This window comes from Leptinotarsa decemlineata, unplaced genomic scaffold (assembly GCF_025532065.1).
Source record: "Leptinotarsa decemlineata unplaced genomic scaffold, Ldec_3_MD MMD2_tig00026375_RagTag_RagTag, whole genome shotgun sequence".
Lineage (NCBI taxonomy): Eukaryota > Metazoa > Arthropoda > Insecta > Coleoptera > Chrysomelidae > Leptinotarsa > Leptinotarsa decemlineata.
In genome coordinates, this window is record NW_027412711.1 from 404,879 (window position 1) to 421,822 (window position 16,944).

The 16,944-nt window shown below is 35.7% G+C and overlaps 1 protein-coding gene across 8 annotated transcripts in view; it reads right to left on the reverse strand.

Annotated features, from left to right (window-relative positions):
- msn (serine/threonine-protein kinase msn) overlaps nt 1-16,944 on the reverse strand; it is a 239,473-nt gene that overhangs the window by 49,507 nt on the left and 173,022 nt on the right. For all 8 annotated transcript variants that reach the window (XM_074185519.1, XM_074185518.1, XM_074185516.1 and 5 more), the window contains one exon: nt 11,808-12,028. In XM_074185519.1, the coding sequence (XP_074041620.1) occupies nt 11,808-12,028 (221 nt within the window). The remainder of the gene's footprint in view (nt 1-11,807; nt 12,029-16,944) is intronic.

Consider the following 16,944-nt stretch of genomic DNA (forward strand, 5'->3'; position numbering starts at 1 on the left):
AGCTTTGTAGTGTGGCAAACCTACTCGAAGAAAGGATAGGAACCATCGAGACAGAGATAGACAAAATCAGAGAGGAAATCAAAGGGGAGATCAAAGATGAAATCGGAGCAGAAATGATGAAAATGGGAAAACAGTTAGGCAATGAAATCAAAGGCGACTTCGAGGCAGAAATTAGCAATATGAAAAAAACAATTAGCAAGTTGCAAAACCAAATTGTTAATTCTGCCCACCCCACAGAAACGGTTACTGAAAACTCAATTTCGAAACTGAAAGATGTCAAACTCAGTTCTGAACCAGGAAAGCTTTCTATGAAGCCGCTCCAGTTCGACGGAAAGACTCCTTGGGCAAATTACCGCCGACAATTTGAAGCTGCGGCCAGAGCGAATGGATGGAATGCAGGAGAAAAGGCGGTAGCATTAACATTGGCGTTGTGTGGAGAAGCAACGAATATCCTGCAAACCCTCACGGCCCAGGAACAGGAAGACTATGACCAACTTGTAAAGCATCTTGAACTGCGGTATGGACAGGCCCACCTAGAGCACGTTTACCATTCACAGCTCAAGAACCGCTGCCAGAAATCAGTAGAATCCCTACAGGAGTTTGAAGCCGACATAGCTCGATTGGTCCGTCTGGCGTATCCTGCTACACCCGAAAATGTAATGGAGCGGTTAGCAGTTCAGGCATTCTTGGATGGACTTCGCGACCAAGAAACGAAGCAGGCCTTGACGCTAGCTCGTCCCAAACATCTTGTGGATGCACTGGCAAGAGCTCTGGAGTTTGAGGCTATAAAACAATCCTGCAAAGGCCAGAGCAAAGTTCAAACTATGGAGGAAGATGGACAGGGTTCTGCTGATATTGAGGCCACTATAAGAAAGGCGATAAAAGGAGTTTTGTCTGAAAGAAAACAAATAAGATGCCGGAACCGTGGGAAAATTGGGTATGTGCGTAGCAAATGTCCAAGCATTCAAAAAACCAACACCAAACCAAAAAAACTAAAGAGGTTCCATGAGAAGGTGCAATCGTCAGCCGTTATCCAGCAAGCCCCCGTAATAAACGCAGATGCCCTGTCACGGAGACCATGCCCCGATGACTGCTCACATTGCCGACGAGCAAAAGAGCAGAAGAGAAGGAAGCAGCCATTTGTCGAACTAGAGCTGTAGACGACAACTGGGAGGATAATAAGATCAGGGAAGACCAAGAGAATGACCCAGATCTTGGTTTAGTCATCGACTGGAAGAAAAGTAATCAAAGACCAACGTGGCAGGAGGTAGCAGGTTATTCGCCAGCGGTTAAGTCCTACTGGACACAATGGAACTCCCTTACTTTGGAAAACGGAGTTCTGAAGCGGGTGTTGGAGTCTGAAGACGGTGCAGAAGAAAGGCACCAGACAGTGGTACCCAGGAGCAGACGACGGGGGGTGCTCAAAGAAATCCATGATGGAGTCACTGGAGGACATCTGGGAGTAACGAAGACCCTCCAGAAAGTAAGACAACGGTTTTACTGGGTTAATTGTCAAGCCGACGTCAAGGACTGGTGCAGAAAGTGTGCTGTATGCGCTGCCAGTAAAGGACCTAGGGTACGACCGAAAGCTCCAATGCGCCAGTATAACGTGGGTAGTACTTTCGAGAGAATCGCCATCGATATCGCCGGCCCGTTCCCAGAGTCCCACCATGGGAACAAATACATCCTGGTAGCCATGGACTACTTCAGCAAGTGGGCAGAAGCCTATGCCCTGCCCAACCAGGAAGCCTTTACCGTCGCTGACGTCCTGGTAAAGGAATGGATATGTTGATTCGGTGTCCCATTGGAGCTGCATTCGGAACAGGGCACAAATTTTGAGTCCAACCTGTTCCAAGAAATATGTAAACTGTTGGACATTCGAAAGACCAGAACCACAGCCTTACATCCACAGTCCGACGGAATGGTGGAACGAATGAATAGGACTATAAACCGCCACTTGTCCAAGGTAGTCTCTGACCATCAAAGAGACTGGGACCAATACCTCCACCTGTTCCTGCTGGCTTATCGTTCGGCAGTGCACGAGTCAACCGGCCAAACCCCTGCCAGTATTATAATGGGACGAGAGCTGCGGCTTCCTTGCGACCTAAAATTCGGGATGCCTCCAGAACAAGACACTGCGGGGGAAGACTATGTCAGCAAGCTTCGGCAGAGAATGGACGACATTCATGAACAAGCCCGTCTGAACATCCGGAGTGCCAGCGATAGAATGAAGGAGGCTTATGACATCAAGGCGAATGCTGGAGGATTCGAAATCGGCGACCTAGTTTGGCTGTACAATCCTAAGCGCCGCCGTGGTTTATCACCGAAGTTGCGGAACTCGTGGGAAGGTCCGTACAAAATCATGAAAAAGATTAATGACCTCGTCTACCGAATCCATAAGCCACCTCGAGGAAAGCCTAGGGTCGTCCATTTTAATAGACTGGCTCCTTATGCTGGAAATCACGACCAAGTTCGCGCCCTCAGACCACCAGAGGATGAAATGACGTTCCAGCAATTCATGTCTTTATACTCGAACGGACAGAAGGTCGTACATGGGGTAACTCGAGAAGAGCCACGAGACCTTTTCAAGGTTTCAGTTGATTACGCCCTAGCGCACTGCGTGGCAGAGGATCTCCAAATGTCCAAGGGCATCGCTGTGGTATTCAACAAGAAATTCGGTCAGCTTCAAACATTACGAGAACAGAATCCAGAAGTCGGAGGAGTGCTACAGTTGAAGAAGGGTCAGAGAAACATCTTTTACTTGGTGACCAAAAAGCATTCTCGAGACAAACCATCCTATGAAGATGTCTGGAGGAGTCTTACTAGACTGAAGGAGACGATGCTCGACCAAAATCTCGTGGAGTTGGCGATCCCGAAATTAGCCTCTGGGCTCGACAGGCTGGACTGGAGAATTGTGAGAAGCATGTTGGAAACGATCTTCTGATCCAGCGGCATCCAGATTCTGGTGTGTGGTAACCATCTTCCACGACCGAGCATAAAGACTGTGGAGTGTTACTTCCATCGAACTTCACAGTGCAAATATGGAGAGTTCTGCAGGTATCGACACACGCCAAGGATGACATTTCGGGGCGAAACGTCTTTAAGAAGGGGGCAATGTAATGAATCTGAAGCCGGCCCTGACCGACGCATGACGGAATACCGCGAAAGAGCGGGAAGGATGCGGATGAGTCCCGAAATCCGCAGAGGGATCCGGAACGTTCATTGACAATATAAAAACGTCGCTCTCCGTCCCGAAGAGTAGTCTGTACCAAGAAAGCGAATCGAGCGGTTAACAAACGGTGAAGATAAATTAAGCGTTAGTTACTGAGTGGTGTAAATAAATTAGTTGTGATAGTGAAGTATTGTTAAAATAAATTTGTTTAAGACAGTGAATTCTTTAATTCGTTACAGTATGTTCCTCAATAAATAAGGGCAAGAGAATAAAGTGCTAATGCATGAAATTAAGATAAAAACGACAGTGAATAAGCGGAAAAAAATTCGGGACCTGAGCTTGAAAGGCTCGTAAACTAATACATAGACAATCAAAATAAAGTGCTAATTAAGTGCTCACCAGATATTTATAATAAACCTAGATTCCATAATGACTATGGAGTTCATGGACCTGAAAGCCAACATGACTGATGTACTCTGAGTTTTTATAGTACGTTTCTCAATAAATAAGGGGAAGAGAATAAAGTGCTTATTAGGTGCTCACTAGATATTTATAGTAAGACTGAGTTCTTACAGTACGGTCCTCAATAATGAAGGACATGAAAATAAAGGGCTAATTGGGTGCTCATTAGATATTTATAGTAAATCTAGATTCCATAATTCCTATGTGGTTATGGACTGATAACCACCATGACTGATGTACTGAATTTTTATGGTATTTTCTCACTATCATGAGGGCATTAGAATAAAGTGCTAATTAGGTGCTCACTAGATATTTATAGTAATCCTAGATTCCATAATGCCTACGGGGCTTATGGATCTGAAAACCACTATACCTGATGGAGTAAGTTCTTACAGTATGTTCCTCAATAAATAAGGGCATGAGATGAAGGTGCTAATCAGGTGCTCATTAGATATTCATGGAACACCTGAGTTCCATAATGCCTATGGACTTTCGTGCTCAAAATTTCTGTGGTTGTTGTTCTTTATCGGGTTGGTATCTGATTCACTTTGTTAGTGCACGTCTGAGAAAGCTGAAAATAATCTAATTCTATGAAAATGTCAAGAATTGAATAAAATAACGTTTTGATCCTCATTTGTACAAAAATCAATTGGAGAGAAATTCATAACTTTCCTATTTCAAAAAAATATAATTTTTTATTAACGGGCGTTTGCAAGGTGACTTTTAACTGGTTTGTCTATATTGAATAGAGTGATCCAATAAAAACAGTCTTTTGCTTCCCGTCTAGAAATTTTTTTTTAGAATGTTACAAAAATTCTTTCAGAAGTGTAGCTCAATATTTCAATTCTTTATGGAGGTCACTGAATTTATAATTTCCTTTCTAAATAACACGAAAAACATTTTTTTTTCCTCCACAAAAAATGACTTTCGTTGAATAATTTTTTTTCCGTTTTCTTCCAGTAGAACTACGAAAATGATTTTGAATCAAATTTTGAAGCTTCTGTTCTTGTCGGAAATTGAATTCTGTCGACTTAACAGATGAAGATGTATGAAGCTCTGGACAAATATCTGCTATTATTATAGTAAAAAAATAAAAATTCGAAATCTTCTCTTTAGTCTGTTCAAAATGATATCTCGCACTTCTCATGTTAAATCAAATTATCCATTTTTATGATTCATCTTTACATTTATATTCAGTACAGTGAAATTATTTAGTATACACTATTAATTGTGGAATAATTTGATGACTGTTAGGATGATTTTTTGCACTATAATTGAATTCAGTCCATTGTTGTTACGGAAACAGTAAGTTGAATATAGTCTTATTTGTTTTGTTGAATTTGCTCGATTTGCACTTCTTGACAGTCGTGGAGAAGTGCATGATATTTTGATCTTAAGATCAATGGTGATGCCATTGTAGGTAACTGTACATTTTTTGGAACTGTAACTTTTTTGAAAATCGTTCTTTTATGTGGTGAGAATGTGAAATATAAGATGTTGCATGTATTTTCTATCAACGGCATTCAGGAAGAAATATTAATTTTAATATCGTGGGAAGGATATTGAAAACATTCACACATAATCCAATAAAGTATAATGAAAAAGAACAACTCAATGTTTGTTTGAGCGTTATTGAAAACAGAAAAACTAAGTTTAGGAGTATTATTGAAGACGCAGGAGTTGGCAGAGAAACTGTGAGAATAATTTTGCAAAAAAATAAACTCCATCCCCATAGGGATGGAGTTTCAGCCAAAAGCCCGAAACACGTGTCTATGGTTTGCCCCTTTCATGAGTGCTATGTCCGATATTAACTTCTGTTTCTATATCAAGACACTCAATAACTTTCATATTTGTATAATTTCCTGGACCCGGATGTCACGCAGGTAGCTATAGCTGCCTCCGTGGTGATTTTGATAGTTTTCTTGTGAACACGAGATCTATCAACTGAAACCACAAATGTGCGGTTGGCTCCTGTTGGTGGCTCCGTGCATTTGTATTTCTATCTTTTGGTAACCAAGTGTTGCCCATCCTTACACTTGGCTGCACCATACTGATGATGGGCCAAAAGCCCGAAACACGTGTCTATGGTTTGCCACTTTCACGAGTGCTATGTCCGATATTAACTTCTGTTTCTATATCAAGACACTCAATAACTGCAATGATGCAACTAATGTTCCTTTATTTTCAGTATTTTAATATTAATGTAAGTCACAAAAAGGATTTGAAGCTTTATAACTTCTATTTAATTATATGCGAGCGCTTTCGATAACTGGTCGTACTATCATCATCTAGGCTCTACTCAAAGTAGAGTCTAGGCTCTAGGTACTACAGGTACTTTAGGTGAATTTGCCTGTATTTGGGTTACATCAGGTAACATAGAAATATATAAATAAATTTATTTGAAATAGATATCCTAAAAAAACTGGAATATATTGGGTAAAACATAGCAGTAGTAGATGATGAATAGATTAATAGAGAGAAAAATGATGAACAACTCAATTGGAATAGTATTGTGTCTGTATATATTGAGATAAGGAGCATTTGAAGAGTTGAAGGGTATTACTTTGTATAATTTCATTGGGAAGCTTGTTATAGTCCAAGAATCCTCTGTGAAAAATAGAATTCATTGTTCTTGCAAGGTTAGTTCGTGGGACAACCAAGTCATCTCTTCCTCTTGCATCGTATTTGTGTATCTGATGGGTTTATGTAATAAACTCAATGAAGTAATGTGGTGCTTTTCCAGTGAATATTTTGAATATGAATATCATAGAAAAATATTGTAATCTATTTTTTACTGTCATCCAATTCAGAATATTGATCATTCATAATATAGGAGTATATTTATGGCATTTTAATAACAAGCGCATTCCTCTGTTTTGTGATTTTTGTAGAGTAGAGATAGAATTACCGTCTAGTAATAATATCAAAGTAGCACAGTAACCAAAGAGTGGTAGGATTATTGTTTTATAAACAGTCAAATTAGATTGGAATGTTAATTGTCTACTAATTTTAGTAAAAAAAACAATTTTTTAGAAATTTTATCACACATATACTGAAAGTGTTTTTTTAAGTTCAAAGTGTTATCAACAATGAAGCCTAGGTATTTGAATTCTTTCACAATTTCTATAGTTTCGCCGTAGATCTCAATATTAATGGAGTTGATATCTATTAAGTTATATTTATATTGTGTTGTCAATATCATAGCTTTCGTTTTAGTGGTATTCAGTTTGAGTTTGTTAATGTTTGTTTATATTCAAGAGCCAAATTAATTTTGCGTAAAGCATTATGAATATCAGAGTCGCTTGCTGCAATGAGAGTATCATCTGCAAAGAGGTTGAATTCACAGTCACTAATAAAATGTATGTCATTCAAATAAAGTATGAATAAAACAGGGCCAATTACACTCCCTTGGGGCACCCCGGTATCAATTGCTTTTTGGCTTGATAGGACGTTGTTTATTTTAGTACATTGAGATCTGTTGAGTAAATAACTTCAGAACCATAGCAACACCCTACCAGTTATTCCATATTACTCTAATTTTGATAGCAAAATAGATATATCTATAGTTTCGAACGCTCTTTTGAAATCCAAAAATACTGCTGCTACATATTTATTGTCATCAATTGACAGTTTCCATTTAAACAAGGCGAGTTGAAGAGCAGTTTCACATGAGTTTTGCGATCTAAAACCTGATTGAAGGTTGTTGTCTTCGATATATGTGCATATTTGGTTATAAGCAGCTAAGTCTATTACTTTTTCTAAAGGAGACAGAGTGTTTATGGGACGAAAGTTGAAAGCTTCATTTGCATTGTAAACTTTAGGCACAGGAACAACTGTACTAATTTTGAGTTTATCTGGAAAGTGCCCATTTATCAAAGAAGTATTGACAAAATCAAGAAGTACTAGACCTAGTAACGAGAAGATACTCTTGAGAACCTTGTTATTCATTATATTAGTGTTACACTTGTTATCCAAACATGAAATAATTGACTTCAATTCCTTCAGTGTAAAACGTTTGAAATCGGACAAATTGCATCCAATCACTTCAAGATTTTCACATGACCATTGTACAGAAGCCGGAATTGTTGCTTTAATATCAAGAATACTTTCAATAAAAAAATTATTGAAGCTTTCAGCTTTGTCTTGGTCTAACATCACTCTCTGTGTATCAAATACAATTACATATACAGGCTGATTCACGGTAGATGGCACATTAGACGTTTCTGGTGAACCAGTCAATGGATCACTTTGAAAATTTAATGGAGGGCATATTCGGACATTCTCTAGCCAACTAAAATATTTTCGACAATGCGGTGTTGCCGCTTCTATTAGAAAGCAGTAGCAACTTTGATTTTTCAAATGGAACACTCTGTATATAATATTATTTTTGGAATCTCCAACAATTGCCCGACAACTTTTCTTGATATTTCCCTATACCTATCTCTTACAGTTTTCGAAATAAAAATTAATTTCAATTTTTTTCTTCGAAAATCATGACTTCTAAAAATGCCGATATCTTTTAGTTAAGAAGTACTATGATATCGAAATTTGGTTTGGAGTTAGGTGATACTTGGACACTTCCCACACGTCAGCCTAATGTCCGTTACTTCAATACAGGGTGGTACAAAAATACAGTTTTATTCGTTTGCTTGAAAAAGTTGCTGAAATTTGATTATTTTAAATGGAACATCCTGTATATTATGAAAATTCGGAAAGCTGCTGAAATTTGCTTTCTTTCTATGTATATCATACCTATACCTAACTTGTCAAGTTTCGGACTTATGAACATTTATTTGTGAAAATGTCCCTTCAGAATGGTATTTCCATTCGGTATTTGGTAAGCAGGCCATGATTACTATTTGACAGTAGCGTTGTGACATTCTCCTAATAATATCGACATTTTAGTCACTTCAGAAGTTGCAAATACCTTCAAAACGATGGAACAAAACTATTCAAATGAAGTTCTTATGAATTTGTTTATTATTTTTGGACAGTGTGACAAAATTATCAGCAGAACATGTAGAAAGTTCAATGAAATGTATCCGAATCTACCGCCAATGAACCTCAAGAAATTTATACGAATTCAGAACAATTTCAATATGTTTGGATAAACTTTAAAAAAGCACCAAGAAACTTGAAATTGGAAATATTGATATGAATAATTATAAAAAAGTAAAACAATCATGTGGAATATTTCAAAATATGTTCGAATCGCTGGCCGTTCACTTCCAAGTACTTTAAAATGCGGGTGTTGACTGCTTTCGTGGTGGCAGATCTGATTTCATTGGGATCCAAATCTTCAAATGTTTGGGCAATCCTTTCTAACAATTTATCTCTCGAACGCACGGGTATTTTGTAAACTTTTTCTTTAAACATTCCCCACAAATAAAAATCTAATGGATTAAGATCGGGTGATCTCGCTAGCCAATTCCATGGTCCCAAGCGCCTCATCCACCGATCGTCAAATAGTCTATCCAGTTCTGCGCTCACTTCTCTTGTGCAATGTGCAGGAGCTCCGTCTAGTTGGTACCAACAGTTTCGATAATCTTCGAGTGGCAGATTATCCACGAAACTGTCTACAGTATTCTCCAAAACATTCAGGTAGCTTCTGGATGTTAATGACTCCTCGTATATCACGTACCTCAATTTGTTGTCCATCAACATGCAGAAGACATTAAAAGTAAATTTTTCTTGAAATCCGGCTTCTTTTGTGACGTGAGGATTTTCACTGGACCAATAATGACGATTTTTTCTATTGAAAATCCCTTCTCTCGAAAATTTCGATTCATCAGTCCAAATAATTTTATTTAAAAAAAGTGGATCTTCTTGAATGCGTGTCAACAACATTTCACAAAATTCTACTCTCTGTTGAGGATCTTGAGGCTTCATTGCTTGAATTTTGGTGAATTTATAATCATGCATTTTATGTCTTCGCAAGATTCTTTGAACCGATGAATATTTTATACCCAAATCTTCTTCAGCACTTCTTACCGATGACTCGGGAAATGCGTGAAAATATGCTAAGACATTAATCTGGTTGTCTTCGAAAGTTACGGGTCGAGGCAAGTTTCTTGGTGCTTTTAAAGTTGATCCAAATGCATTGAAATTGTTCTAAATTCGTATAAATTTCTTGAGGTTCATTGGCGGTAGATTCGGATACATTTCATTGAACTTTCTACATGTTCTGTTGATAATTTTGTCACACTGTCCAAAAATAATAAACAAATTCATAAGAACTTCGTTTGAATAGTTTTGTTCCATCGTTTTGAAGGTATTTGCAACTTCTGAAGTGACGAAAATGTCGATATTATTAGGAGAATGTCACAACGCTACTGTCAAATAGTAATCATGGCCTGCTTACCAAATACCGAATGGAAATACCATTCTGAAGGGACATTTTCACAAATAAATGTTCATAAGTCCGAAACTTGACTAGTTAGGTATAGGTATGATATACATAGAAAGAAAGCAAATTTCAGCAGCTTTCCGAATTTTCAATAATATACAGGGTGTTCCATTCAAAATAATCAAATTTAAGCAACTTTTTCAAGCAAAAGAAAAAACTGTATTTTTTACCACCCTGTATTGAAGTAACGGAGATTAGGCTGACGTGTGGGAAGTGTCCAAGTATCACCTAACTCCAAACCAAATTTCGATATCATAGTACTTCTTAACTAAAAGATATCGGCATTTTTAGAAGTCATGATTTTCGAAGAAAAAAATTGAAATTAATTTTTATTTCGAAAACGGTAACAGATAGGTATAGGGAAATATCAAGAAAAGTTGTCGGGCAATTGTTGGAGATTCCAAAAATAATATTATATACAGAGTGTTCCATTTGCAAAATCAAAGTTGCTACTCCTTTCTAATAGAAGCGCAACACACCGCATTGTCGAAAATATTTTAGTTGGCTAGAGAATGTCCGAATATGCCTTCCATTAAATTTTCAAAGTGATCCGTTGTCTGGTTCACCAGAAACGTCTAATGTGCCATCCACCGTGAATCAGCCTGTATATATTCTTTGTGATGGATCTTCTCTAGGTTTACTGTTTCTAGAAGTGTGTATTATTTTGTGTCATATATTTAATGTTAGGTCTTGTTGTGTTTTGATTTGTATTTCTTCCTTGATAAGTGAATTATGACTGTTAAATTTATGGATGTTCAAGTTTCCCCAGATGTCCATACGGTTTCCCTTATTGACTTGTTTTATGAGTTTTATATCCTCTGGTGAGGGGAAATTATGTTTGTTTTGTATGGCGTGTATTGCGAGGTTTGAGTTATATATTATTGGGTTTATGTATGCCTTTTTGTGCCCGTCGTACCTTTGGATCAGTTTTTCTTGGTTTGACCGATATATGGTCAATCGTCTTCAGGTGATAACCGTTATCACCCGAAGATGATTGTGGATACTAACAATCGAAACGTCGTAACGTAACTTGATTTGGAATCTTTTTAATTGTAATTTTTTCCATTTTTTATTAAAAATATTTTTAATTTTCAGCTTGTATTAATATTTCAATTTCTTATTTTTTTGGTTGTTGCTTGTATGTTATGTCTTTGTAATTTTAGTTTTTTGTTTAATAAAATTGTTATTTTTCGATTTAATCTTTTTAAATTTTTTTACAGATTCTTTCAGGGATTTCAAATCAATTTATATTATATTAGACAATGGAAGTCCGAACTGATGGAAAAACAACAACTAACCCAGGTAATGCCGCGCAGGTAGTTGAAGTAAAAACATCAGGCACCTGTGTAATGTCTTCGATTTGGATGAATCGTCGCAAGTCATTTCCCACTATGAAACGCAAAAATTAATTTCGTTTGGTCGATACGAGCAACCGTTAGACAACATACTTCGGGGTGGGAGTCTGAATAATGATTAGTATTCCGGAGAGGTGCATGCTCCAGGTTCAGGTGAAAACACCTTACCCCTTGCCTCTCATGTAGACCTACGACTTTGTAGGTACGTGTGGCGGAATCATTGTCATTGTATGAAATATTACCTTTTTTAATGCTTGAACATATTGCTAAGAGTTCTGCAATGGGTTTTCTTCCTTTAGATTTTATGAAAATATATTTGATCGGAGATATAAATGAATTAATCTGGGGGATAAAAAGTTAGGGTACTGGAACGAATTCCAATAAAATAATATAACAAAAGATCTACACTCACATCACTAACACCATCTGTCCTCAATATTTTACTCTTCAGCCAACTGAGATAGTACACTCTAACTCTATTCTTCTTCCCTGATATCGTAACAAGAATATTCTGACCTTCAAGTACTTCCATCTGTTGAAACCTCCTTCTTGATATTAGTTGGTACACTTTACCTTGACCACTCCTATCCAAAAGCATAAGTCCGTGTTCTGTGCCTATGAGGAGATTCACACCTATAAAAAATCGCTGATTAGTACCGGATCTACAAAAATTTCAGATATAAATAATGAAAATATAGATTGGTAAATACAGGAACGACCTGTTTTCTGTTACAAAATTTACCATCCATAATAGTTATTATTTTCACATTTTTTTTTATTTAAGGTGTGTTTTGCTACACAGTAACTTCATCAGTCTAACTAATGTTAGTCCAACTGACAAAGCTACTGCGTAGCAAAACGTATATTAAACAAAAAACTTTGTGAAAATTGTATAATTATCACCATGGATAGTGTTAATAATTTTCATCAAGTCAGTGTATTCATAATACAACACTTTCTTGTGGATGGATAATAAGAAATTAAGGAAACAAGAAAATAAACTGAATGACTCAATCTTTGAGAAATATAAAGAAGACAGTGAAAAGAAAGCACAACAAAGTACTATAACAAAGTTTCTCCAGTTAGTCCTTCAATTTGATACATATAAACAGATCTTTCTTGATGCAGAAATATGCTCTTAAAAATGGGCCGATCAATATTTGTAGAGCTTTATTCAGTCCTTGTCTATAAACATTTACAACTTAGTATAGGGAACTGAAGAAATTGCAACACTTATAAATGATGGTAGAAATAAATGAAACCATTCAGCTGCCATTGGGTAAATCACTTTCAATCTTTTTGCCCAAAAATTTAAATAGCAAATTACCGCTGTCATACCAAAATTAATACAAGTGGGATGGTAGCCGGCTCGCCAACTGCGAGCCACTGACGTTCAGTGTTTGTCAAATTCAACTTTCTTTTTGAAAAAAATTGAAAAAGTGCATTTCTAGATCGAATTTAACAAACAGTTACTTGAAAAAGTCGTGTCTACTCATTCCATCGACCACTATATGGTTTGAGCCCTACGTTTGAACGATCAATATTTCCTGTGTATCATCCAATCTCGTTAATCCTTAGCTTCCGCGTTTCCACTTCTGAGGATGGTCGTTTGTAGAAAAGGGGCGATGGCTGTTTACAGGAATAACGGATTTTCACAGACAGTAAATCATATATTTATCGAAATGTATTCAAGTAATAGTACCATTACTTCAGCACTGTTGAAGCAGCCATACTTTCATAATTCAAATCAAAATAAAATGAAATTATTATAATTGGTTTAAAGGCCACCTAATCAGCAGAAAAAAAGTTGCATAAAGTGAAAGTTTGTAAACATCAATCGAATAGTTCATTTGGATTCTTTCATTCGTGCGATTTTTGTTCATTTGTTCACAGTTAATAATACTCTGATCTCAACATGGCAGCCGACGAATGAAATTATATTATCAATACATAAAATAAAACAGATGATTACTTAGCATCAAGAAAGTTACACATCAGAGATGTATGCTAGGCAGTTGCTTTTTTTTAAATTCTCATTTCAAATATCTATACAAAAAAATTCCAAAAAAAAACAGAATATATATGCATGTACACAAAAATAAATGTCTAAAATGAATTGATCACATTTGAATTACTGTGAGAGCATTTTATATAGATTTGAGTCAATATTTGTTGTCTGCAAAATTAGAGGAATTCCGGTATTCCTGTATAATTCTAAAATGTAGTTCAAGTATTAGTTTCATGTTAAATAATTTTAATTTCATTATTCAGCAATGACATTTATATACATTAGGGTGCAAATGTATGGAATAAATTCGATATTTAGAAAATAGGCGTCTTTTGAAAGACGTCTAAAAACATTCCAACTTTAATTTTTGACGGTCCATCTCATGATATACATATGAGAGACGTTTCGTTACCGGTGTTGGCGTGATGACGTAATCTACAATTTTTTTTAAATACAAACAGGGGTCATGTGGCACCTCATTCAAAAGGTCCACTATTCGTCTATTCAACGGTATAATTATTCCAATATGTATTAATACAGGGTCATCCGAAATTATGTATTTAGATGGATGAAATTACAGTAAATACTCATTTGTTGACCTAAATTATGCTAAGGACCGCCACTGAGAATAAAACATCGTGGTGAGTACTATTGTTTTTGTTAATTCAGAAAAAGAAATGCATTGATTGAAATTAGTAGATGTTATTGAAGTTAAGCGTCATTGAAGCGTTTGATATTATTTCTATAAAGATATTTGAGTCACTTATAATCTGACAATGAGACTTACAGAAACCAAACGAATCGAAATTTTAATTATGATTGGCTGTGGAGATGCTTATTCAATACTAAATACCCCAACCGAGGACCCGTTTCTCAATCAACAATTAGTAAAATTGAGATGAAGTTTCGAGAAACGGACCATGTTAAAGACCTATCTAAAAGTGGTAGAAAATCAATTTCAGAAGCCCAAAAACTTTACGTGGTACTTGTGTTCCAAGAAAACCCCCATACCAGCTCAAGGCAAGTCGCACTAGATAATAATTATACCAATTGACTATTGCTACAGTGTTGAAAAAAGAAAAGTGGCATCCTTATTAAGTTTATCCGGTTCAAGAACAGTTAGAAGATGACTTTGACAGAGGAATCGAATTCTGCAAAATCATGATGGAACGCTCTGACATACAGAGTCACCAATAAAGTGCGCACCATATGGGAAACTTTTTTTTCGAAAAGTTTCAATGATGTTTAACTTCGACACTTGTTTGTGCTTTAAATTTAACTTAAAATGATGCGGCCAACTGCGAGCCACTGACGTTCAGTGTTTGTCAAATTCAACTTTTTTTTTGAAAAAAATTGAAAAAGTGCATTTCTAGATCGAATTTAACAAAAAGTTACAGCAATTTTATATCCATATGCCAAATTTTATGTAACTAGGATAAAGTTAACGTTTTGTTTATTTTTGACAGATATCCCCTTTATTTTAAAAAACAAGTTCGGTTAATTGTCATCAATTCATGTATACATAACAAACTCATCATGGAGTTAAACTTTTCTGATACATTTTTACTTATACTATATGTGTGCTATATACTATATTATACTATACTTATATGCTATAAAAATTTCAACATGACTGGTGCAAAGTTTCAATCACTTGGCTATTTTCTTAAACAAATGTCAGTACCTTCAATTTTGAAAAAGCATACACAACTCAAAGACACAACATTGCATTGAAAAAAATTGTCGACTACGTCATCACACCAACAATGTTGACGAAACATCTCTCATATGTATATCATGAGATTGACTATCAAAATTTAAAGTTGACATGTTTTTTTGGGTCCTTTCCAAAAGACGCCTATTTTTTAAATATTGAATTTACTCCATACATTTGCATTGTACTGTAGAAAGTTCTAAACGACTTAGCAACAAAATACAAAATGCAAATTTATTCTAACAAAAAAAGTATAGTAGTAATCAAATCTATTTTCCTAAATTCAATATGAGAAATATAATGAAAGTATTAACACTTTGAGCCAAACGTGTCCACCGGTGATAATTTACCCTTTACTTCCTGGGACCACTTGTCTGTTTTCAACCACTGATCACAGTTCAGTGAGGGATGAAGATACATAGCACAATAAATTTTCCAGACTTGACTATCACTAAAATCAATAATAGACATGATTTTCCACAAACCAGACTTCACAATATATAATTTATCGACAGATCCATATCAGCATTTAGTAACATTCAATTGTATGCTCCACAGACTATTGAATATTTCATTTTCAGAAAGCAATAAACAAAAATATTTCATTGAAATATTTCATTCATTACTACACCTTTGGTGTAGTAATGAATATTACTGGAGTTTTTTCCCAACGAATTGTTGTCAACAACAGTTACAAAGTACATATTATTGACTCACCAATGGTGAGTGGTTAACTTCCTGTTGGTCATTCAGTGTAGGGTGACAGTGTTCCATGTGAGTACAATTTATTACCATTTATTCAAAGTAGAACTCATGTGAATGATATCTGATTCTTATTCCTCAACAAATGTTCGATATACAAACTGAATAGAGAAAAGTATCTTCTGTATAATTCAGTGTTCATATAGAAGTATTTGTTTCGAAAGAATTTTTTTCTTTCGTGTAATTCAATGTTTATATGAAAGTAGCTGTTTCAGGAGGACTTTCTTTCAGTTTGTGTCTGAAAGTTACTTCTTTGCATGATCTACACATCCATGTATAGAGTTACTTATTTTCAAATTGATTACTTCCTTCCTTTCTTTGGAAGATTCTCTCATCCATTTTTTTGTATCAGATGGAGTAGTAGAAAGCCAAAAACTTTCTTTCCCAAAAATTAATCACTCCTAAAAATATATCCCTTTCAAATCAAATAAAGTTTTGTCTTTATTGTTTTATTATTAAATTAATTTGCTTAAATTATAATTTGTTCTATAAGCCAAGTCCAAGTTTTTCTTTTTAAAAATGAGCGATGTCATTGGAGAGTTCACCAAAATACCTATATAAATGTCCTATGACGCTTATTATCGTTTCTGGAAGTGAAACAGACCTGGCAAATGGTTTGTTATCGTAGTTTTTTGGAAATAATTTGAAAAAATGGAGTTGATAGTAACTACCTTGTAAGCATTGCTGACAGCAATTTGTTTGATATCTGTCAGTGCTCTCTGAAAATTCTTTCTGACAGTTGGATATTCAAAGCAACTAATTTATGGTGTTTTTAATGTTTAAATTTTTAATTAGTTTATAACTAAGCTCCGGTAAAATTATATGCCATTAGGTAGGTAGGTAGGTCATATGATTCAAATTACTATATTATATAAAGTACTTTTAGGTAGAATTTAATCAGTATGAACACGCCTGAAGAAGCAATTGTAAAGGAAAACACGTGTTGTACTTTTGTGATATATTATATTTCATGTCCAGTTCTCAAAATTTCATAATTATGTAGTATATGTTTTATTCTACTTCACAGCACAAGGTTCAAAGAAAGGCAAAATACGGTCCTGTCCC